This window comes from Argopecten irradians, chromosome 2 (genome assembly GCF_041381155.1).
Source record: "Argopecten irradians isolate NY chromosome 2, Ai_NY, whole genome shotgun sequence".
Classification (NCBI taxonomy): Eukaryota; Metazoa; Mollusca; class Bivalvia; order Pectinida; family Pectinidae; genus Argopecten; species Argopecten irradians.
Window position 1 is genome coordinate 15,313,492 of NC_091135.1, and position 27,163 is coordinate 15,340,654.

Here is a 27,163-nt window from a genome sequence, read left to right on the forward strand (position 1 = left end):
GTGTAAGGCTGTGGATTTTTGTTTTGTTTTTTGTTTTGCAGAAATATAACAAGGATTTATTTAAAAAAAATTGTAAAATGGCGTGCTGCATTCTTTTGTAAAACCACAAATGACAACTTTTACCCCATCGGACAGAGATATCCGAAAAGACGAAAAGACTGCTGTTTAAAATAGTTTTGATGTTATTATTTTTTTTATTTTAAATATTTCAAAAGGAATTATTATTTGTTTGCCATCGGATACAATTTAATTGAATTAAAGTCATACACATGAGAGAATCAATATCAAAGAGATGGAAGTTGAAAATTAATTTCAAGTTATTTCAATCTTGCATTAATATTTACTATTTTATGTGACTGACTATGTTTGTACTAGAGGAGTGAAATAAGACGACTGAACAAACACATTTCAAAACTTAACATTTAATCGATAAGCATTCAATAAATATGTACATGGTATGGAAGTAGTTCAAAACTTAACATTTTATCGACAAGCATGCAATATGTACACGATATGGAAGTAGTTCATTAAATGATCCGAAGAAATGAAGTATGAAAATGACACCAATCTGATTTGGTATCGGTAAATAAAAAGCGTATTACGTTTAAAGAAAAACAACCATCATCTGGTTCAAATTTTGCATTATTGTAGTTTTGCTTATCAGTTGTTGATCGTGTGATGAATCGCCAAACATTTGTATCAATTTCCATTCATCATTGTTTTATGAAAACATAGATTGCTTAAGTCAACTTTTAAAAAAACCTTCAAAAAATACGTGTTTATTTATTACATTACAAGCGTTGTATCGTGAAATTGGTTCAACCGACATTGATACCAAATGTTTATATTATTTTCTCATAAATTAAATTTACATTGTAAAAACATTTTTGATATATACAAGATTTATTAATGAAACAATAAAAGGCAGATAGAAATGATATGGCAACTGGCCGTACAAAATTTCAAGATGAATCAGACTCACATCATGCCACACGATTATCAGGGCCTGCAAAGAAATGCGGATCATTACCAAATCAGCTGTTTTAGGGTAAATCAACTGTTATAATATAGAGGGTCCTTTTGCTGCCTGTCTGTTCATCACCCATAACTGGTTGTCAGTTCCGCGACACGTTTCCATGGAAACAGATCGTGCATCAACCGACAGGGTGATGCACTTCTTGGTATTCACGTGGAAGATAGTGTTGTCCTGAAACACACGTATGACTCTGTAAACAGTTTTATGTCTTTTACCATCCATACTACAAGACGCTCTTTATAAACCTAAACTTATAAACTATTAAACTAATCTACATGAAAAAATTATCTTAAATATCTAACTTGTCTGCATCTCTATAACGTTTTATCGTAACATGCATGCTAGAAGATCATGATCTCTGGAAGACTACGCACTCAATCGAATACGGTATCAGAAGAGGAGATAATTTCAATGTATTATATCACATATGACTAATATAGACGCAAAATAGAAAATATGGAATGTGTTATGAATAATGGTCGCTCCCCTTTCAATACGTATCCCTATTACCATGTTTCCATAATCTCACCCCTAATCTATAGATAGATAGAAGGATAAACGTATACCAACAGTAACGCACCTCTCGGTATTCCCATTCCTGGTTACCCCGCATTCCATGACAAGTGTACAGATGTATTTCCTTCTTTGGTGTGAAATGATCAAAGCACACAACATCTCGTCTCAGTGAATGGTCCCTCATGTACAACCAGAACTAAAACACACCAAATATATAGTATGATCATATCTCTTATAATTAAATCGATGCCAATGACTTTTGATACACGTAATAACGGTTTTACAAATACTCTATTAAAGAGGTCAATGTCAAGAAAAAAGCAGGTTTTCCAAGGAAATGCCTCAAAAATTATTGACATACGTTATTTTTTTAATCTCAGTTCACTTCTTTTTAATCTGTATTGTCAAGTTTAATATTGATGGTAGATATCTAGTTAGTTGATGTTTCACATCGTACTCTTGTCATAGTTCATTTGCTTGACTGTATTTTATCAGATCGCGTCTTTTTATGCAATAAGCTCATATCTAAGAGACACTTCCTCTGACATTATTACAAGATACGTGAGATATGAAAATCATTGAATGTTATGAAATTTAAACTTTAAAAACTCAAACTATCGTCTTATATAATCCACCAAAAAACTTGTAGTATAATTATCAAAAATTCTGATTTCTCAGAAAGCATTTTTACAACAACTTTATAACTTGTTACCACTTTAAATGTGAATATTATTTTTCCCCCATTTTTCATTTTGATTTTGCTCTCTTCCTAAAATGAAACTTGGATGATATTAAAACTTAAAATATACTTTTCTAGCTTGACATAATGTGTTTTATCTTTAACGTTCCTATAAATCAATTCCGTTTAACCATAACTTACCTGATTTCCGCCCATCTGATGACAGGGGTACACCTTTAGGATATTATCTTGCGATACTTTGTCCATTCCATCCAAACAAACGGGTTTTGCTTTGTTCCGTATCTGTCAAACATATCAATATTTAACATCAAGTTACGCTCGTGTGTCGTTTTCATCCTCCAATCAAACATAGTCATTTATGGACGTTTTGGTTTCAGGTGTTAGAGGAATGTCTGAATTAACAAAACACAACACCTGTGGAAATACATGACACTTGTTTTATTTCCAATTTGAAGGTCTGATTCAGTAGTAGAGATCTATTGAATGATAAGTCAGTAATATAAACCTTTTTCATTTCACGTGAGCACATCTTATTAATAAAATGAAACTGGTTATGCAAAACGAACGTTTAAGTCAATTTTAGTTGAAAGTGTTTGAGGTCAAATTTTGAACTACGTTTGTTTGGTCAATTTCAGTTGGAATTCAGCTTCAATTGACCGGATTTTGACATTGAAATGAGGTTCATTTCTTATGATATTGTACTTATTTGAAGGTAATTTTAAGGTCGATCTCTTTTTAAGTAAAATCCATGTCTTATCACATTATGTAGTAGTTTTTGTCTGTTTTATATAAAAAGGTCGTGAATCTTCGATTCTATTTGAATCAAAGGATCTTAACACTATGAGAGGTGTTCAGGATATAACCTCACTTCAGCATTCATTTGTATTAGAAAATTTCCGAACATGATAAAAAGACACATCAACAATCATGGAAAAATGCTCAAATCTGCTAATCCTTTCTGAAGAGCTATGACCTAACACAGACAATACATGATCGTTTTTCTTAAATCTAAACAATAAGTATGTATGTTATTTCACTTCATTTCAGCAGCATTTTAGTTCAATAAATTCACATAGGACACTTTCAGCAATGACTATACCAATTATATAAATACTGGGATACTTTTTTGTTTTCCGAACACAGTAGCCATTAGGAAAATACCATCGCCCATAGGATCCAGATATAAAATGTCCATTTTGGCTATTAGGTTGTTGTTAAGATGACGCAAGTTCATTTATATTATTAGCATAGATATTAGACCTACTAACAGCAATTGTAAAGATACGTTCAGGATTTGTGTTGTTGAAGTTTGGTTAAATTAAATGATTAAAATAAGAAGGAGTAGATCCTGATAAAAAGGAAGGTGGAGTCTTTGAAGTTTAAGTCTTCCCATCCAGATTCATAGTGAAGTTTAAGGTGTGATATTCATTTACCCAATCCTGTGGTAACTCGAGCAGTCTCTAATCGGATAGATTCAAGAAGAGTCCCCTCTTTTGTGTACAATTATGAAATAATATGTCACCATATTATAAAATAGGTCTGATACATGCAATGTAAATATTAGTTAAAGAGGTCACGCTCAATTTGTATTTGACAGGGTTTTTTGAAGAGGTTATTAATATGGTAGTGCTATTTACCAACCTCATAGCAAAACATAGCCTGATGCTTGGGATTTTAGCCATTTTTTATTATCTTCATTTTGGAGAATGCATTAGAATGAATACATATTATTTCTTTTGTGACTGAAGGTGGGCGATTCTGTTTTATCAGACTTTGATATCCTATTATTTGGTTAATTTATTCATAGTTTAAGGTCAGTCGATGACTACGTGTATAGGAGATATCTTTGTAACCTTACACAGAGAGCACCATCTACAAAATACATGAGGAAGAGACAAGAATGGACCGAGGACTGTGTATGTTTTTGGCTGTATGTATCACTCGTCGAAGCATTGTTCAATGGTGTTTTCTTCTTGTTTTAACAAAATATTAATAAAATGTGTGTGTTCGTTATTGAGGACGTTTTATAACTGGTTTACAGTAATCGAAACTGAAGAAATATTTACCTCTCCTGAAGCCAGTGAGTCACCTGGAATATAGATCTCTGGAAACACATTTTTCAAAAACCATGAAAAGCTTTTACAGTTGAGTCTCTCTCGTAATGCTTTTCGCCCCGACACGTCGCCATAATCTGTTTCATTTAGCTGTAAGTTCATAAAAAGAAGAAAAGGTGTAATAGCAGTTTTATAAAATGTTTTTAAAATGTTGACAAAACGTAAAAAATATGAATTAACAGTAAATGAAAGCATGAAGCAATGAATGCTATTCCAATCGTCATCGATCATCACACGATCCTTCATAAAACAAAGACTCTTTTAAAGAATGTGGATTTACCTTTATACAATATGGCTGTCTAAGCTCGTATCAGGTTTTTGGAAGAAGAAAGGAAGGAATAAAATACACATATAAATTAAACTACAGTTTCTGTGATATTTACATTTGATTAGGACCGATAAATTTATTGGACAGATTCTTATATACAATTGTCAGTGCCCATGTCTAAACACTTATTACCTGTTTCTGAGACATCCGACTATAATAATAGGTCTTGAAGTCATCTAGCCACACCTCGGCCAGTCGGAGGTTATTCCGCAGTAAGATATTCTTTCCGGGCCAGCTGTACGGGGAACGTTGCCGGAATATGTGTCCGACATGGGAGCATGGAGCAGTCAGCAGTGTACCCCCACACATCCATATCTGGTAGAGTAACAAAAAATGTATGGACATTAATTGTAGGTAAGAGAGACATAAATTTCCATACCATTTGATGTGATTGTTACGTATCTTCAGGTGCAGTTTTTCACGTGCAGTTCATAATGTTTACTCGTTACGACCTGATTCAAATCGCATAAGAAAGATAATTGCTTTTTCCGTTGTAACATATTATGATAGTATTGAATTTTCATATTTTGTTTTTCATTTCACGCATTTGTAATTTTTCATGATGATGTTATAACCATTTTTAGTCGGGATGTGTGTTCTGTATTAGCTGTTATATTTTGCACAAAGAAAGGTGAATACACAAAACAGTCAACAGACATTTATTTGAAATGTATATATATATTGAATATCGATGCCTGAAATAAGCTCAAAAGTGATCTTTTCGTAAAAACCAATCATAGAACTTTTTAAAGAAATTCTTGATTATATATGGTCAGTGTAGTGGTTACGGACACCGGCTAACCACATCATTGATGGATACTCTCTAAAACAATAATACATATATCTTAATTACCACCTGTGTGTAACAGGTTAAAGAAATCAGTGGCAATATAACATGGTGTCAATGTAAATAAAGAAAGTCACCCTAAACGAAATCTCGAGATTTTCAGCTCCCCAGATATTCATTCCTTCGTCATACGTTCCAATCTCCGTGAAATATTCTCGACTTATGGCGAACAGGCCTCCCGCCATTGTCGGTGATCTGTAATACAAGTATCATTTCTGAGCTGAGCATAGCCTTTTTAGTATGACATAAGTGTATTCCCACCAACCATACAATCAATGCGATTTATAGATTATTTCATCGATGTTAAAAAATAAAGAAAACTACTTCAATGAATTTGATGCTTTATTACATCATGTTTGATATTGCTTCATATTGGGTTACTTTATATATCGATATTGCTATAAAATATTCCGTTATATCACCCCTTATTACACGAGCATGTTTGTCTGAGAGTAATTAGCAGTATTTCATGTTCGCAACTGCAGCATTAATATAAACACATATCATAAATTGCACTAATTAAACACGAATGATGATAGTATGACCATCATTTGATAAAGCTTTGCCAGTATATATGAAAGCCTAACCTTGCTGGTAGATAGTGTTTGTATCCACGGCGAGCCTTCTCTGACTCTGGTATGACATGCCAGTTAAACACCAGAGACCAATCGAAACCTCCAACCTGTACATCTTTGGCTTTGCCCACTCTGAGACGGAATGTTGTAAAATCTATGACGTCGATGATTGGTGTGACTGATGTCCTCTTGTCTCGTGCGATAGGATCAAGGAGAGGTTCTATCCAACCTATTTGTGACGTAATTAAAGACATAATGCAACACTTAATACAATATCTACAAATAATTAATAAAAATACCACACAAAGTATTCCTTAGTCAATAGTTTTCAATTATTTATGAAAAATGATATTAGAAAGACATCTAACGTTTGTCTTATTTTTAGCAATCAAACATAACCAAACGAACATTTTTTAATGCTTTCACAACAACGACATTATCAACAGATTAACAAAACCAGTCACAAAGTTTCATACACATACCACACAAAGCCAAACAACAAGCAACATGCAAATGTGGTGATAAGTTCATATTGAAATATTGTTTTTAATTGAATATTTATATGTTTCGTTGTTTTTATACAAAATACAGCATTACGATTGGGAATTTTCTCTAGAATCTCTTTTGAAAAACAAATTCAGTAAAAATAATATAAACAAAGGCTTTGAGGGTATAGTTTCAAATCATGTTTTTCATACTACGTTAAAAGCAATAGTGGTATGGATGTATTATTTGAACGATACCTTCAGTGCATTCGATGTGGGAGTCCAGATACACCAGGACGGAGCCCGTCGCTCTATAGTAACCCATCAGGCGAGTTCGAATCAGTCCCTCTCTTTTACTAGCTCTTACTATTTTGACCTTTTCGTAACGAGACATATACTCCTCCAGCGGTGCGTGTAAATGTGCTGTTATATATGATACAACATATTGTAAGAATAATTTGGCGACTGCATACCAGTTTTAAAAAATAAAATGTGAATACAAAAACTAACCAACATTTTGTACTAGTATTAAAGCTGTGATAATACAAAGGTTAATCATGTTATCAAGAAATGTAAGACCAAAATGATGTATGGGTGATAAATACAAAAAAAAAATGTATAGAATAGGTTACCTTTGGCGAACGGATAATATAGATGGCAGCTCTTATTGTATATTCAAGCAAAGGTTGATGGATATATATTTATATAAATATTGTCTTGAACAGATAAGAACATGCTCAAAATGATTCTTGTACTCATGTCTTATTTAGGTTTATTCAAATGATTCTTGTACTCATGTCTTATTTAGGTTTATAATGCCATTTATTTCCAAAATACAAATATATGCTCACAAAAAGGGTCGTAACCAAAATATACCACAACATTTAAGAATATGTACTTTGTGTAATTTTAATGAGGTTGAAGATGAATTTCATTTTGTTTTAAAATGTCCATGTTTGTTAATTCATTGGAATAACTATACTTTTTGTGAGATTTCAAGTAATTATTTAAAGCACAGATCTTTAAAAATCATTTGAGAGTTTTACTCTCGATAATATTCTATTTTACTGATACAAAATCTTCAGTTGCGCGTACATTTAGTTACTGTTTTATTTCGATATATAAGCAATTAAATAAAAAAAATAGACAGTGACCTACATCATTTGCAGCATAATTTTATTTGTTTTTGTTAATCCTGCGAAATAAAACATATAGAAAACGTTATTGCTGAAAGCAAAGCATATACCGAACTTGCTGTTTTTAAAGAGGAGAGTTACAAAATGCTTCATTAATAGATATAAGGTGTCATTTCTTACGCATATCTGAAAAGTCGTCGGCAAGGATGACTTCTTTCAGTAGTTCCGGCGGGGTACGATTTATAATGCTATGGACACTCCTTAGTAACACTGACCAAGCCTCGTTATGGAATGTGTGACGATTACACTGGCATCTGGCAAATTGTTATATACCATGGTTTTACACCTGAAGTATGGAATGAAATAGCGCATTTAAAATAACAATGTTATAAATGGTTTAAGATGTGGCCAGAATAACAAGTGAAGCTTAGATATCTGTTTATCATCCACAAAACAACATATTTGCTTCATAATTGAAATGAAATTTATCACGAGAAGCATAACACAATAAGATAAAACTAATTATCCACACTTCTTGATATACAAGCAATTATATTTAAGACATATGTGACAGCATGATGATGTATACTCAGAGGGTCTTTGGTGTCTTCTATCGCTTTATCTAACATAAATGGGACAATATACTCAGTCAGGGTTTCTGGTGTCTTCTACCGCTCTATCTAACATACATGGGACTATACTCGCTCAGAGTCTCTGGTGTCTTCTATCACTCTATCAAACATATACGGGACTATACTCACTCAGGGTCTCTGGTGTCTTCTATCACTTTATCTAACATAAATCGGACTATATACTCAGTCAGGGTTTCTGGTGTCTTCTACCGCTCTATCTAACATACATGGGACTATACTCACTCAGGGTCTCTGGTGTCTTCTACCGCTCTATCTAACATACATGGGACTATACTTACTCAGGGTCTCTAGTGTCTTCTATCGCTCTATCTAACATACATGGGACTATACTCACTCAGGGTCTCTAGTGTCTTCTATCGCTCTATCTAACATACATGGGACTATACTCACTCAGGGTATCTGGTGTCTTCTATCGCTCTATCTAACATACATGGGACTATATACTCACTCAGGGTCTCTGGTGTCTTCTATCGCTCTATCTAACATACATGGGACTATACTCACTCAGGGTCTCTGGTGTCTTCTATCGCTCTATCTAACATAAATGGGACTATATACTCAGTCAGGGTTTCTGGTGTCTTCTACCGCTCTATCTAACATACATGGGACTATACTTACTCAGGGTCTCTAGTGTTCATCTACTACTCTATCTAACATACATGGGACTTATACTACAATTCAGGGTCTATGGTGTCTTCTATCGCTCTATCTAACATACATGGGACTATACTTACTCAGGGTCTCTGGTGTCTTCTATCGCTCTATCTAACATAAATGGGACTATATACTCACTCAGGGTCTCTGGTGTCTTCTATCGCTCTATCTAACATACATGGGACTATACTCACTCAGGGTCTCTGGTGTCTTCTATCGCTCTATCTAACATACATGGGACTATACTCACTCAGGGTCTCTGGTGTCTTCTATCGCTCTATCTAACATAAATGGGACTATATACTCACTCAGGGTCTCTGGTGTCTTCTATCGCTCTATCTAACATAAATGGGACTATATACTCAGTCAGGGTTTCTGGTGTCTTCTACCGCTCTATCTAACATACATGGGACTATACTTACTCAGGGTCTCTAGTGTCTTCTATCGCTCTATCTAACATAAATGGGATATATACTCAGTCAGGGTTTCTGGTGTCTTCTACCGCTCTATCTAACATACATGGGACTATACTTACTCAGGGTCTCTAGTGTCTTCTATCGCTCTATCTAACATAAATGGGACTATATACTTACTCAGGGTCTCTGGTGTCTTCTATCGCTCTATCTAACATAAATGGGACTATATACTTACTCAGGATCTCTGGTGTCTTCTATCGCTCTCTAATATAATGGGACTATACACTCAGGGTCTCTAGTGTCTTCTATCGCTCTATCTAACATAAATGGGACTATATACTCACTCAGGGTCTCTGGTGTCTTCTATCGCTCTATCTAACTATACATGGGACTATACTCACTCAGGGTCTCTGGTGTCTTCTATCGCTCTATCTAACATAAATGGGACTATACTCACTCAGGGTCTCTGGTGTCTTCTATCGCTCTATCTAACATTTAGGATATACTCACTCAGGGTCTCTGCGTTTTCTATCGATTTATCTAACATAAATGGGACTATACTCACTCGGGGTCTCTGGTGTCCTCTATCGTTCTGTCTAATGATATCATGTCACTGACGTATTCGTTAAAAGCGTTGTTTTTCCAGCCCTTGTCATATCTTTTCTTTTCCTCGGGTGTCAGTGATTTGACATCAATGTTAACTGCTTCCCCTAACTCACCTTTGAAATAAAAATAATAATGTTACATCTGATTTTGATAATACGGTTTATCATAATCAGTCAATATGTGAGAGATTAAATATAATTATGTTCTCCCAAACGGTAAAGACAATAGAAATTATTTGGGACGTCTTTGTGGAAAAACTACCACGTTGGGCAAGCCACAATGGAGTACCAGCGAAGCGCGATAATTCCGAAAGTGCGTATAGAGGAGTTCCGCTAGCTAGACCGGATTTAGATTGGATGACATGCCGTAGTAGTTACTACTCTCCACTAAGCTTTGCTCCGAATATACAATAGTATAAAGTATATTGGGTGCAGCCTGGCATAGATAAGTGTCTTAGGGCACCTTATCCAGTCTAGACGGGTTTCTGATACCACCTAACGGTAGATAACTGACTTCATATTCCCAACAAACATGCTCTTTCTTCATGGTAACCAAATGATACACTTTCATCCTTGCTGCTTTAGTTTATAGTAGCATAAAATAACACATAATATACCAACCCTCATTGGACATAACAGTCCCGCTTTCCTATTTCCATATTAATAGTTTCACATAAAAGACGTTTCCGTTGATCGTTTCCAGGCGATTCAGTCTCATTTTTAAACATACCGGTATATTGCCCCATTTCATTATTTTAATCCTATAAGTTAATGTAATTGCTATTATGTAGCAGACCCGCGAAATTAGTGCAACCAGGTCCTACATGATATGTATGTTTGAATTGCCTATTACTTAAGCAAGAAACTGTTACCAGATTGGACATACAGTTGATATGTAACCCATTCAGAAGGAAGATAAAAATAATGAATAATTATCTTTCTTTTCTATTACGAAGGATATGTATGTATGAGTTTCCTATTATGTTTGAGTTTCCTATTACAAAGGATATGTATGTTTGAGTTTCCTATTACAAGTAGTATGTTCGAGTTTCCTATTATAAAGGATTTGTTTGAGTTTCCTATTATAAAAGATATGTTCGAGTTTCCTATTAAAAAGGATTTGTTTGAGTTTCCTATTATAAAAGATATGTTCGAGTTTCCTATTTAAAAGGATTTGTTTGAGTTTCCTATTACAAAAGATATGTTTGAGTTTCCTATTACAAAAGATATGTTCGAGTTTCCTATTATAAAGGATTTGTTTGAGTTTCCTATTACAAAGGATTTGTATGTTTGAGTTTCCTATACAAAGGATATGCATGTTTGAGTTTCCTATTACAAAGGATATGTATGTTTGAGTTTCCTATTACACAAAGGATATGTTTGAGTTTCCTATTACATAAGTTGTACATGCCTGATTACACCTCCTTCGTTCTTTCTATGTGTGCTATCCCGTTACCTGAACTAAATAACTATTAATGATCAAATCATTGATCGATGTAGATAATTTCATATGTATTAACTTTGCATTATAATTGTAATTAATTAAGATAAGCATCAAATTATATTTTGATTGAGGAATCCATTGGCTTATATATTAGATGTTAGAAATGAGCTTACCAGGGCCGGACGGCTTTAAATCTTCATTGATTTCTTTTTGATGACCTAAATCACCATCCCTTTTCGGAATACCTTGTTCACTATTTTCCTTTATTTCTCCACGCCTATTCGGAACGTCTTGTTCTTGTTTATTCCCTTCATCTAATTCCTCGATCCTATTCGGAACGTTTAGCACTTTTTCGTTCTCGCTGTCCTTTTGTCTATCAATCTCTCTAAGAACGCCTTGTTCTACTATCGGGTTGTTATCGTTCACATTAAATTTTTTACCGCCCAAATTTATTTCTTCAGCGTTTTTAACCATTTCAGAGTCTATGAGCCTTGGTTGTAAAGGACCTGCTCTTAAGGATTTGTCTTTATTGTTTACATGATTGTGTTTCATTTTATCTAATTGTTCCATTTCTACTTGAAACTTGTGAATATCGTCCTTGTTTAAGGTGTCTGTTAACCCATCGCGATACACTAAGTTCCATAGACACCACAGGAAAAAAACCACTGCACTCAATTTTATCACGCGTGTCTTAATATATAATCTTGACATCTCTGGCGATCTGAAATTAAAATAAGACAAACATGTAACAACATACGTCCCGAAGTGATCTTATCATATTTCTTCTTTAGACATCCCTTTAGCTCTTGTTTTGCATATTGAATTTTTGAAGCGATCAGACACCAAGATTGCCAACGGCTAGCCATCTTGAATTTTATTACTTTAAGTAGGTTACAATTATTCATAAACGTTAAGTACTTATGTTTCACATATCATTTGAAGGCTTCCTCTAGGTCCTATCTATTAGATTTTGGGGACCGATCGGACAATAAGACCGACAAGCAGCCATCATGGTTTTCGTTACATTGTTGCTGATAATTCTCAGAACTGCAATTGCAGTTAGCTATGGTTATACTTTTTGTAAAAGAACTGAAGGGATTTATCAGATTTGCCATATGAAGGTTCCTATTAGTCCCTATAGTAATTTAAAGTTAGTTTTATGAATAACAATGACACAACCTGGCTGATAAGCAGTCGTCTTGGACAGTATCTAAGAAGTCTTCCTCAAATTGACCTTGTACGGTCTGCTTAGTTCTAGAACATGCAGATCCATTTTGGAACTAATCCAAAGGTAGTATGCTAGTCAGTAGCCATATTGAACTTGACCGTAAAAGTGTGCTGTTGTAGAGCAGACAGTTTCCATATTGTTCAATATTTTAAAGGAAGAGTGAAAAGAAGTGGCCATTGAATGACATAGATAATGACGGTGAGTGTCGAGGTCTTTCTGGAATCCCCTATTGATATATATTTTGACTTTGACCCTAATAATCCCTTTAATTAAAGATGCATTTATTAATTTCTTCCTACTACGTCTATGCACACAATGATGATCATAACGTTATATCATCCCATTATTATATAGCTAAATATTTCCCCTTGTTTTAACAGTAATAACTTCCATTATTTCAAACTATAACAAAGTCTCCCTATTTAGAGAGAAAACCAGCACGCTGTATTTAATTTGAATCATATCAGTCGCTTAAGATGAAAACGAAAACTTGTCTTTAAAAGTTTTAAAAGTACAGAAACGTTATTGATTTGTTTGATTTATCCTTTATTATAAAAAAATGGAAAGTTGGGGCGTTAGAGAGTAGAGAAGCACTATTTCATCCTAACGTTAAAGTTATAGGAGCACTAACTTGGCAAACATTTAGACATATTATTTTTCATCCATAATCTATTAAAAACCATAAAGCTGTGCAAATCGTTCAAATGCAGAGATAAAACTGTATGATGCCTTAAAAACATTAGTTACATCACAGAAGTGTGCGTTGTAAAATCATTTGTTATTCCTTATGCACGTTTATTTAAAACCTAGCATTATTTTTGAAGTTCTGTATAACTAAATACCGTCAGACCAAGAAACTTAGTTCCGATCTACAATTCACTTTATTTTTCATTTTAAAGCATTATCAGTGTTTTAATGTGATTTCTGAAAAGGTATATTTTCATCTAAAATTATATAAGGCTTACAATTATAATTTTACAGTGTATAAAGCATGTGTTTATAAACTAATGCTTTGGCCGTTAATTGACCTGTTCTAGGTAAAGAAGCTTAAAGTCAGCTGACAAAAAAGTCTTGATGGTATGGCAAGTCAAAAAGAAGAAAAAACTTACAACAAAAAGTCATGAAAATATGGAATAAATATAAAATGAAATAATGATTGTCGAATTACTGTTACTAAATGTTTGCCACGTCAGTACCAAGGGTTGGTGATGAGAGGTTCTATTTTATCACACTACGTCAATCTATCCAGGTTTGAATAAATAGAGAATATTTAGCTAATCCTCACATGCAAATCAAACTCATTTATCTTCAAAGCAGGAGAATACAAACATGTCATATAATCTACAAATTACCCGGCGATTCTATTCAGAACTATGGTACTACAACAATAAAATAACTACCAATATTTACAAAGTTTCAAATGTTAGATAATTTACCCAATTAAATAATCATACTTACATCACTTAATCTGGCACGCTAACGCCAGCCTCCGTGTTTGTGATTTAGGACCGTATATACACGATATGATCGGTAAAGATGTATCTCTTAGGACATGCTCAGGTGTGGTATCAAGGCCTTATTTTAGTCAATAAATATATTGCCACATGTACAACTTATTAGCGTTTTGTCCCATCTTATCTGACAGCTGTTCTCCAACAAAGGAATTGATTTTGTCCCCATTGTCAGTATGTACAGTAAATGATGATCATGTTCTTTCTCGTTGTGATGCGTGGCGTAATTATTCTAGTGCATGGCGTGAAGCTCTTCTTAGCAAACATGATAAAAGTATCCACATGTCATAGCAGTATCCACAAATCAAACGTAAAAATTAAATTATCCTGAAGTCATACAAAATTAGCTGAATATGTTTGCCATATGAAAGTAGCCATTTCATCACGGAAGGTAACTCATTTTAGCAATTCGGTCTTTGCATATTACAGAGTTTGCTCCATTGTGGTTAGGTATCGAATGTTACGTCATAATTTTTGTGAGCGCGATTCGCGTCGTTTATTCCGAAAAATATGACGTTTTATAAAGTTTTCAACATTGGATTTATTAAAAGAGTTAACAACCCTTTCAAACCCTTAATTGATCATGAATCCCTTTCTTTTATTTCACTGGCTCTGGAATGGTCCATTTTTTGATAATTTAATTCGTCTGTTTTCCATATTTCTGCATTGCTCAGATCATTCACATTTGACAGATCACCTGCTATATCATACCAACTCTTCGAAAACTCCCAAAGCATCTGTTGTCAACATTTTGTTAATTAAATCAATACTTCCACCCCCCCCCCTCCTCCCCTCCCCATTAGGCTACATGTATTAGGTTGTTTACATAACTCATTCTTTTTGCTCTATCCCCTTGTAAGATATCTGGCCTAAAACCATCCCTTTATATTTTCCAGTCCCTTATTTTAATTAACTTACAATTTCATATCGTCCTTCTCAGCGCCTCTTCAGAGTTTTCTTGGATTGTAATATATCGAATTATTATTATTTGTTTCATATGAACCATCTCTTCTGGATGAGAAATAGTGATATTGACTTGGTATGTACGAGCATATTCTATTTTGGTATACACAGATATATGACGATTTCACAATTCGTTCATGATACATCATACAATGATTTGCCGTAAAGTATTTGTCATTGCTAAAGAAAGAGGACATCTCTTGTTTAAACTCTGTTTATCTTGGAGTTAAATAGAACACCACTGAGAATATCCCTTTGGAATCTACTTCCTCGGTTAATATTTATTCCTTGATAAATCCGGGTATTGACCGAGTCAAATGTTATAATCGTATGGTATAAGCCATGATTCATATAATCGTCTCTATAAAAATCTCCTCGTAGTTGATATACTTGATATAATACATGCAATCCTTCTACAGTGATATATATATATTGTAAGATGACCATAGGCCTTTGACGGATTTAGGTGTTAGAGAAAAGTGAAGAAGAGAAATGCCAACGTACTTACTAACTCAGTACTGTTAACTAAGGTGTAAGATCAAATGTCAAATATTTGAACTCCTCTCAAGGGTCACACACTATAATACATAATTTATAACGTTCTCTGCGTCATCATGGAATATGTCAATGCTCTCGCTAACAATTAAAATGTATTTGCTGCGACAGCTGTACATATGTATTGACAGATATATAACAAGCCATATCTTCAGTAATCTAGCAAAGAAACTGATAAAAATCAATTTTATCTTGTCTCTACAGCCAACAGGCATAACGACTATGATTTCAACAATAGTTTTATCATTTACAAAGGTTAAAGTTATAATTACTTCTAATTACAAGTGCGTGTAAGACTTACAGTTAAAGGATTTAATTTGATATATAAATGCAATCTGGATGGCAGATTAATATAATCCTTTAATTGTTGTATTACCATTTTACTTTATAGTTCAAAGTGAAAAATAATTTAGATGCCAGTGGACATTTGAATTTCCCGCTTCAACCATTTAACCTCAACAGCCAAGTTCAATGTGATAAAAAACATAGTCCCTAAAAATTGAAAAGACAACAAAATTCCTATGTTTATCAATAACTTTTCAGCTTACTTTCAAATATCAAGACATTAAAAAGATTTTTTTAAAGTGTCATAACTAAACTAGTTCATTCAACCACAGTGTCAATTTTCCCGCGCGGACTAAGATGGTGTCAGTAAACAAGACTCACATCCATTTATATAGATATTACTACACCAAGTCTAGGCTGCATTTTTTGACATTATGGTCATGTCAGCCTAAGTCTGATACTTGTCGTAACAGCCAGCGCTGGACTAGGCCATAGTAAAACGGAAGGCCGTTCAGAAGAGAAAAAAATGGCCAATTACAGGTCTGCAGAAATTTCATTTGACGATTACAAAAACGACACCTACCTTAAAAACCATAATAATGACTCCTTGGGTAGAAATGTCCTCAAGTGATTGGTGGAGAGCCGCTGGTACTGACCACTTTATTGAGGGTCAGTAAACTTTAGTATGGTGTAATATGGCGGCTTCCGCTTGTCAATATAAAATTAAAACACATTCTCTTCAACTAAATATACCATTTCATTATGATATAAGTATATATTTCATGTAAACCATTTTTAATACGAATTGCTTCCCCTACACCAGACGTCAGTTTGATGTCACGGTGAAGCCAAATGTTACAATCAAGCTTTTTCTTGACTGTGATTATAAATAATTGGAGATTCCTACCTAAAACTCAATCTTGACTCTTCAAAATGTGTAGGCATAAATATATTGCCAAATTGACATGAATTTAAATGTTTATGTCAACGGGATGATAAAAAAGATCGCGTTTTTAAAAATTGGATGGATGTTTGTGTCTGTAAATAAATATGTAGGCCTAGCTGATTTCTGAATGACTTGAAAAACGGTGATTGTACCATTCGTCAATATGATTAAAATTTGATTTCCGATTCTTGACAAAATGAATATGTTGAATATACAAAAACTTAATGAAATGAATCCTCAATTTGTCCTCAGTGCGATAAATACGAAGTACAGTATCAAGCCATAGATGGTCAGTAAGAAATATATTGTGGCGCAGTGGTAGATGGCGCAGGTATCTTTGGCTAGGCGATTGGGTGCCGTAGATCGTGAGTTCGGGGCCCGGATAGGGCACGAGTCAATAAATTGTCATGCTTTGTTAAATTGTGTTTCTTTGATATTGTATATATATATTTATTATTTTTCTGGATTTTTTGTCACTTCTCATTGGTCAAAAACACGCCACGTTATCACCGATAAAAAACTATATTGCACCATTTTTCCGGAAGTAGTTTATAGAAAAAGTATATTGCACGGTTATTTTTAGATAACGTTATCGTCTACTTAACAAAACGCTTCGTGTTCCTGGCGCTTTGAAAAAACCGCTTTGATGACATGAGTTTGAAGCGTAACCACAAAATGTGACAGACGACGTTGATTGTTTCGGTTTCTAACAAAGATGATGATGACTTCCAGCTGATGACTACAGTTTAAGCTTTTAAAGTTTCAATATAAACACGGTAGGAGTGTAGGAAATAATCGAATAACATTCATTAAGCGTCTGGAGCCATTGTATAGTGAATACGTTTGATATTTATTTTAAAAATTCCACCTAGGCTACTTCCAACATTAGGCCTAGGCTAATCCTACTGTATGTATACGATTTTCATTTTACGGAATGGAGTACTAAGCATAAGATAATGTATCTTAATGTCAATCTGAATCTGTTTATATATGTTTGACGTCGAAGTCTTTATTTCAACGGAGAACAAACTATACATTTAAATGACTGTGTCCTTAAGACATAGAGCTACATGTATAATGGAGTACATGTAGATGTATGCAATTTACAAACACGCATGCATCGGGTTCATGTAATAAAAGCTTGAAGTGCATCAATTGATACTGTTTTCATATGTTGTTTTTGAATTATACTTGTTACAAAATCATAGGATTGTAACTGTCATCACGAAGCAGAATTTACAATGCGATGCTCATTTAGTTTCACACTCATTTCAAAATGTAAAAAAATCCAGAAAAATAATAAAACAATTATAGCATTTTGATTTCGGTCAATACATGGTTATATCGACCACAGAAAAAATATCGACCTCGGATTACGTCCTCGGTCAATATTTTTTCTTTGGTCGATATAACCATGTATCGACCTCATCAAAATGCTATATTTGTATAATATATGAGGGTCGGGATACGCCCTCGCTCTATAATAATATCACTGGCCCCTATGACTTTACACATGTAGGGAGTCAGTGACCGACTATTGTACCGATATTCAATTCTCTTGATGTACATCTATAGACCAAACAATGTGCTTCATTGTTTCCATCGCACAACCTTCAATTTTGCTACCTATAATAGCTACATGGTAAATATAACGACAGTGATAGTAACCCCTGGAGTACCGATGTTTGTGTCATTTGTAAAAAGAAATAAATTCGTTCACTCATTGTCCATAAATAGTAATTTCAATGTATTTTTCAAAATGTCGACGAATTACACGAAATTTTGATAATAAATCTCGACATTCCAGCGCTATTCGAGAATAACTTGACTAACTTACTCAAGTTACGAGATACATACATAATATGCTCAACTTGCATAATTTTTATTCGATATAGCTTACTATTCGCAATGATTTGCATTTGTACTTTGCGCATTTCATAAGTATGATGAACTAAGGATTAACTTGAACAGATTTTTTTATGTTTTGGAGATTTAACACAAAAAATCTCAGATTTTTGTGTAATATCTCCATAAAAATCTTTTCAAATTATCCTTATAATTAAATTAACTAAAGATAGTCTCTTCAATATTAAGAATTCATTTTTGGGCTCTTTTGTCTATGAAATCATTACGCTGTCATGTTAGCCATGTTAGCCTTTCTCGGTGATATGGTACAGTATTTGAAACTAGTTCTGTATCTGAAATAACGCCAATATTTTTTTCCTTGTCCGATTTTACCAGTGTTTTCCAGTAATGTATATGATGTTATTCGCCCTTCAACAGTTTTATGTTTACGACCAATGTGCATATGTTTGCAATTCTCGGGGTGCATATTTAAAAGCCATGTTTCGCTCCAGGTACTTGGGGTGTCCAGATCCTGCTGTAATGCAATCTCGTCTTCATTGTCTGTTATCATTTTAAATATTTTTGTGTCATCACCAAATAAACATACATCTGATCAGAGCGACCTATATCTGGTAGATAGTTCATGGATATCTTTTATATATAAACTTTATTTATTTTACATCGATCGACTGTAAAATCAAAATAGACCTCATCTACCATAGTAAAACAACAATTAGTTATATAATTTTAACTTACATAAGTACGATAAAATTGGTGCATTTTTATTCTTGCATGTTCCATAACAGTACAAAATTTACCAACAAATAGATATGCTCTTTCACGAAACAAATCATAAAAAAATGTTTTTTCGTCAGCAACTCAAATTGACAAATGAAGATTATCCTTTATGCAGATAGAAACTGAATTTGCATTTGAAAATGAATTAAAATGATGAAAGAGCGGAACAGAATTACATTTGATTTTCAAATAAAATATGTTTAAACTAAAATGAATACTAACACCGCAAAGGCTAGAATCTTAATTTTGACCAATCACCAATTTTCACTCATATCTAAACTATCTGAGTTTCAACCATTGAGAGTGGCCTATTTTGTTACCACGAAAACCAAACATTTCGGAAGTGTTACCATGTTAATCAGCCTACTTCATAATCCCTTGTACCAATTTTTTTTATTTCAATCCGACATTATCTAAATAACAGCCAAACAGAGGCCTCTATTTTGTAACCATACAACCAATCAGAGGCCTCTATTTTGTAACCATACAACCAATCAGAGGCCTCTATTTTGTAACCATACAACCAATCAGAGGCCTCTATTTTGTAACCATACAACCAATCAGAGGCCTCTATTTTGTAACCATACAACCAATCAGAGGCCTCTATTTTGTAACCATACAACCAATCAGAGGCCTCTATTTTGTAACCATACAACCAATCAGAGGCCTCTATTTTGTAAACATACAACCAATAATTTCGAAAGTGTTACATTATGTTTAGCATCCAAATTTATTACTATACGCTAATTTTCACTTAAATCGGACTCTGGAATCTTTTAAAATTGAAATGTATAACTAGGTTTATCAACAAAACAGTATTCTGTTAAAGCATAGACAGAAAATGTCCTGAAAATAGTTTTTATGCAGGTTTAAATTGTGGACACAACCTTTAATTGAGTCCAATGAGATAACAAAAGCAATATTTCATTTTTCGGTTTTCCCAAAAAGCGTTCATTTTCCGTTTAAATTTCAAAGGAAAAAGACTGATATGCAAAAAATAGGATTTACTAAAATGATTTATGAGTAAAAACTGTAAAATATTTACCAAATGGTGGCCTATTTTAGCATGTTTTAAAATCACGAATGGGAAAAGTAGTGTGATTTTAAAGGGACAACTAGTAGTACTTTCAATATGCGAAGTTTTTTGAAAATTGGGCTTTGGGCAGTTTCTGTGGGATCTTTAAGATAAGCTTGCTCAGTACAATTGCAGTAAAAATAGGACCAAAATGGGGGTCGCAAATTCACACAGCAATTTTTACCTTGACCGGATAACTTACTTTGAAAAAATGTATTTTTTATAACGAAAATGTATCTTAAACATCACACATATTATTTAAAGACAATCTTGTCAATATTCAGAATTTGTATTGCCTTTTTCGATAGAAGTTTTTTTGAGGGGCTGAATGTACACTGTAACTTCCCCTGCAATACAAAATCCACGTGTGTTTGTTCTAGTTGGTTTTCAAGTACTATTCCCATATTTACTCTTGAATTATACGTTCCTACCAGCTATGGCTGTTAACGAATAGTAAGAGTATGTTCATATAAATCCGATATAAATACTTCATGTATTCATGTACTCTTCTTTAGGAGTCGATAAACTCCCACGTGCTGCTCAGTTTACCAACACATATATAAATACCCTGTATGGAGTTTGTAGTAATAATTATCTTAGCGACTTTTTCTTATTTTAAAGATATCCAAAAGTCATATCCATGACGCACTACACTGATATGTCATGTTCTAACATCCGGTATGTTTTAAATGTTTTATTTCGGTGAGTTTAGAGGTAGCTAAGGTTTTTCTTGTTCTGTGAATTTCTTGGATATGTTTTCATTTCCTTTTCAGATATACCAGAAAACACCAAATCGAACATTTCGTATAAAAGGGTCGCTTAATCAATGACCAGTGGTCGTCCTCGATGGACATTTTTGGAAATGTATTATATAATTTATTATCAATAGGTAGACTCAATTTATAGATTAAAAACTGATATACAGATCAAATATTGAAAGAAAAAAATGTGTGACGTCATCCACTGCGTACAACTAATGTGCGATTTCTCTTGCCTATTCTACATCAACTCGTAGTTTATCCTATACCTATATGATAAGATACTCATATTTTGTTTTACCTAATACCTACTGTAAGTTTACATGAAGTGTTTTATGTATTTTATATTTTCAAAATCGAAATTTTACTTTTTCCACATGCTCTTGCTGTTACGGCATCTACATTAGACATTTGAATGAGCTTGTAAAGGTAACTTGTTACCAATAACTCCAGACTAATCTATAGTGAAGTGGAATAACAATTGATACAGAACAAACTATATAGTATGATAACAAAAGATATTATTTTCTAAATGAATTAAACAGATCTGCTGCAGAACGTGCTTTGTCACTGAAGGATTACTCCAGAAGTATGTACATAGATTATATTGAAAATTTATAATGCATTTGTTGTTTTGGTGTCTTCACATTTTTTTACTTACACACCATCCACCAGGGCAGTAATCGTAAACCTCGCTTAATTATCAAACAAGTAATATAGAAACCTTGATCCCGTCTTGCGTTGACCTCAATATGTAACCTTGGTGAAGACGAGCCGTAATTTATATTTTGACTAGGCTAGATATATCTTCTCTTTAGCTCGAATGATTGAGTGTAAGACTAGGTAAACAAGGTTCCCTAGTGTAAATAGTAATTATGGCTGTAATATTATGCAATCTGTTACATATGTATGCCAGTGTTTGAAACCTTGGCTGGCTCCCTTTGACCTAGATATGTGTCTGTATTAGAAACCTTGACTCCACCTTGACCTAGATATGTGTGTTGGTGTTAGAAACATTAAGCCATGTTAACCCAGATATGTTTGCCCGTATTAGAAACCTTGACTCCACCTTGACTTCACCTTGACCTAGATATGTTGTCGTTGTTATAAACCTTGACATGACCTTGGCCTAGATATGTTTTCCAATTTTCCATATAGTTAAACAAGGTGAGAAGAGAACAGACAAACCATCTATTTAAAGTAGTATGAGGTTTCCTGCTATACGTGTATATTTGACACATATTGATAGCGCATTTGCTGCTGAAATAAAGGAATTGCAATGTGATTTACTTTTAAACTCCAAGTGGCGGCAACCAAAGCCAGTTTTGATTGTTTTTACCTTAAACCTTGAACCATTCATCTGGTCACAAAAATAAAATATCATCTTATTTGAATGCGAATTATCTGCTGACAGTGTTCGCTCTATTCAGAAAAGGTTCATGAACTTCAAATATCCTACAAAGGTCTCCTGACAAATACTAATGGAGATAGTTAGACACTTCAGTTACTCCGCGATAGTTTCCCCGTTCATCTGCTTTCAATAATCTTACTTTGATGATTGTATTGACAGTCATTGAAATATTTCATATTTCATTTGATTTTGTTTTTTTAGTTTGTGTTGATAATATCAAAATATTCAAAAATGCAAAAAGGTATTTTCACAAAATGTATTTAATTACCATTACAAAAAATAGGAGTTTATCACATTTCATAAACAATCACATTTATGTAATTTCATTTAACAACCTCTTCTACACATACCCATAACATCTCACCCACACAAGTCGGCCGACATCTCACACCCACACTTATCTATCTATATATTTCACGACATTTCAATATATTTCACATACATTTATACTCAACATCAAGAAATGTTTATACAATCGTCTATAAAATCGCATTGGAGAGGAAATAATAAATCATTTTTTTGATAATATTGTCTAATTTTTAAATTGGATGCTTTTGAGAAAATCAAAAGCATCTGATATAAAAATCATAAACCGATATTATAAAAACTGAAATATTATTTCCTCTTCGATGCGATACCTCTGGAAAACATTAACTACCATAAATGCATCGAAGATTTACAAGTGAAGCGGAAATAGTAATTTCAATTTTGATGAAAACTTTCCTTCGCATGGAATTTACTTTCACGAATTTTGCGATCCATATAAATTATACACACCTTTTGTTGTGATTTTCAATTCTATTAAAAATTAAATACGGACTTGTAATCTTGTCCAGTTGTTTATAAAATTAAATAGTAAGACTTAATAGCCGCGAATAAAAGTTGGCTTCCTTCTCACAACGGAATTTCCGCAAGTGATTTAAAGTTTAATTGTTAAAACTCTTTTAAAGTGTATTATAGTTCTGTTCAGCCAATCAATCCAGGTTTCCACTAGTTATAGAATCGTCCTTGTGAAGCGTGTAGTCGTATGAAGCAGCAAAACGTTTTCCTGTTCGACGACTCCTGGTCATTCCAGTTCCTCCGGGATATATGTCAGGCCACCTAAACATTAATAAGTACTGTCATTCTCATGAATACGTTTTTGCCTTTTATCCATGATAAAAACACATGCATATGCTGTAAATAAACGAGAAAATATCACGAAATATGATTCACACTTTTTATACCTTAAAAATAATTTTGGATTTCGAAAAGAGAAGGGAATAGAATTTTGGAAAATTGACGACTATTGTACATGTATATATACCTTGTTTTTAGGATGATACTGTGTGGTTGACTCGACCGTATGAGTTCAATATCACATCAGGCATCTGTCAAACCGGGTCAATCGTCTCCTTGTGTATCCGTCCATTATTTAAGGCGATATCTGAGTGATAATGTTAAACATCGTCGTAAATATAGAGGGCAAAGATGGACCTGGTTATTATAATTTAGACAATTACTTATAGAATATGGTCTTAAGGAACCAAATAATATTGTCTTCTAATGATCAAATTCATTAATATATACACATATTTATTATTTTTCTGGATTTTTTATCACTACTCATTGGTAAACAACACGCCACGTGATCACCGATAAAAAAACTATAGTGCACGATTTTTCCGGAAGTAGTTTATAGAAAAAGTATATTGCACGGTTATTTTAAGATAACGTTATCGGCTACGTTGCCAAAACGCTTCGTGTTCCTGGCGCTTTGAAACAAACGTTTTGATGACCTGAGTTTGAAGCGTAACCCCAAAATGTGACAGACGACGTTGATTGTTTCGGTTTCTAACAAAGATGATGATGACTTCCAGCTGATGACTACAGTTTAAGTTTTTAAAGTTTCAATATAAATACGGTAGAGAGTAGGAAATAATCGAATAACATTCATTAAGCGTCTGGAGCCAGTGAATAATGAATACGTTTGATATTTATTTTAAAAATTCCACCTAGGCTACATCCAACATTAGGCCTAGGCTAATCTTACTGTATGTTTACGATTTTTACTTTACGCAACTGAGTACTAAGCATAAGATAATGTATCTTAATGTCAATCTGAATCTGTTAATATATGTTTGACGTTGAAGTGTATTATTTCAACGAAGAACAAACTATACATTTAATTGACTGTGTCTTTAATTAGACATGGAGCTACATATATAATGGAGTTCATGTACATGTACATTTATGCAATTTACAAACACGCATGCACCGGGTTCATATATCAAAAGCTTGAAGTGCATCAACTGATACTGTTTTCATATGTTGCTTTTGAATTAAACTTGTTACAAAATCATAGGATTGTAACTGTCATCACGAAGCAGAATTTTCAATGCGATGCTCATTTAGTTTCACACTCATTTCAAAATGTAAAAAATCCAGAAAGGTATAAAACAATTATAGCATTTTGATTTCGGTCATTACATGGTTATTTTGACCACAAAAAAAATATCGACCTCGGACTACGTCCTCTGTCAATATTTTTTCTTTGGTCGATATATCGACCTCCGACCTCATCAAAATGCTATGTTTGTATAATGCAATATTATTATGAATTATGAAATCATAATAACAGCTTAACTGATAGAGTCGTATTTATCCATATTATTTCTTTTATGCAATGATATAAAACTAAAATGATGAATAATAGCCTTAAATGGATATTGTATCTCAAAAATTAGGAAGAATATATATGAGAGACACATTTAACGATAAAACATTAAAAGATGCAAAATGAATTAGATATGCTTTAACATTCGCTTTAAAACATGCTTAATAATTTGTAATGGATTTGCTTATTATTTGCAAAACAACCTACATATAACCAGACTGAATGAAAATAGTGATATAGAAATATACAAACCATTCTTTTCAATCGTTCATTATCTGTTAGGTTACACTGGATTTTGTGTCTCTCTCCATCACATCTCATAAGAAAATATATGGCTGAAAAACTGAAAACAAATCTGTTAAATTTTGTCGATATGGGTATATCAAATTATATTCTCGAGTATGTTTATAATAACCTAATCTAGGTACGAGACTCATAATGAAATATTAACTTATAATTGCAATTTGTATATACGGTTGATAAATGCAAATTCTATGTCATACTATACTCACCACATACTTACCTAATTTTAGTCGCTGATAACCACATGGGTCCCTTGCTTCTTCGTATAAGCGTCGGATTCCAACAGGCTGTGCGTTATAAAACTTATGATATGAAGAGAAATCAGTCAATTATTGGGCCTTTAACATACTTACCGTCGGTATATTAGGACGTGCAAATCCTCATCATATCCTCCTTACATACACCAGCTTCCTTTGGCTACCACACGAAACCTGTTCTTATTGAAAATAATTGGTCCCAAAGGGATTTTTAATACAAATAAGAAATTCACCATTAATTCGATTTTAGTGTAACAAATAAAAGTTATTCCATGTAAGGATAGATCAACGCATATCGTTTGCCTTTATCAGGATATTTTTTATTCTAAATGGCCTAATAAAACCTCGCATTGAAAAATATGCTTTTTGTTTCATTTATATGGACCGAATGAATGCGAAATCAATCCTTATCACTTTTTCACCTGCAATAAAACATGTAAGAATTTATTTTATTTTCCAATATTGACATACCTGTGGTTGGTTGTGTAGACAAACTGGTGGTTGTAACAGGTTCTGAAATATAACGATGGTGTGTTAGCACAACATTAGCATTAAATTTTTGTATAAAATAACTATGTTATTTTTTACTTTTCCGTTATCACATATAATGTATAAAGTACAAAATGAGAATTTCATACTGAATTCGATAAATAAATTAAAGTCGCTTTACAGAATCATTGGAACATTACATTTTTCAGTAGTAATATTATCCAAAATAGCTGCTAACTTTACAACTGTTATTAAATACGAATTTCAAAACAGGTTTGGGGAGAAAAGCACATCTACGAACCGAAATTGATTGCCAGATGATATATTCGAGGTATGTATATACCAAATATCTTTGGAGATGCATTGGTGAGTGAATATAATTGACAATTGAATGATAACATTTAAGCTATTATGCCTTTCCAATGGTACGATATCTTATTAAGTGCTTCTTTATGTCTTTCTAATGGTACCATATCTTATTAAGTGCTTCTTAAAACAGAGGTATTAATGGAACAAACAATTTTTTTTCGAAACATCGGGAACAATTTGGACTTTAATGATTATTTCAGCTAAA

General features: G+C 33.4%; 2 protein-coding genes across 2 annotated transcripts in view; both read right to left on the minus strand.

Annotated features, from left to right (window-relative positions):
- Positions 1 to 413: 413 nt before the first annotated feature.
- On the minus strand, positions 414 to 14,370 carry LOC138314572 (polypeptide N-acetylgalactosaminyltransferase 5-like). The gene is given in 13 exon segments (XM_069254974.1): positions 414 to 1,207; positions 1,617 to 1,748; positions 2,433 to 2,534; positions 4,319 to 4,456; positions 4,827 to 5,009; positions 5,619 to 5,736; positions 6,129 to 6,345; positions 6,860 to 7,024; positions 7,918 to 8,032; positions 8,035 to 8,083; positions 10,026 to 10,179; positions 11,683 to 12,230; positions 14,196 to 14,370. Coding segments are annotated over 12 exon segments (2,058 nt in total). The 5' UTR covers positions 12,221 to 12,230; positions 14,196 to 14,370; the 3' UTR covers positions 414 to 1,060.
- Positions 14,371 to 23,125: 8,755 nt separating this feature from the next.
- Positions 23,126 to 27,163, minus strand: part of LOC138316459 (mucin-2-like) — a 52,839-nt gene continuing 48,801 nt past the window's right edge. Inside the window, exons 59-61 of the mRNA XM_069258153.1 lie at positions 25,793 to 26,613; positions 24,191 to 24,310; positions 23,126 to 23,985 (exon numbers count right to left, since the gene is read on the minus strand). Coding sequence (XP_069114254.1) covers positions 26,519 to 26,613 — 95 coding nt within the window. The 3' untranslated portion in view covers positions 23,126 to 23,985; positions 24,191 to 24,310; positions 25,793 to 26,518. The remainder of the gene's footprint in view (positions 23,986 to 24,190; positions 24,311 to 25,792; positions 26,614 to 27,163) is intronic.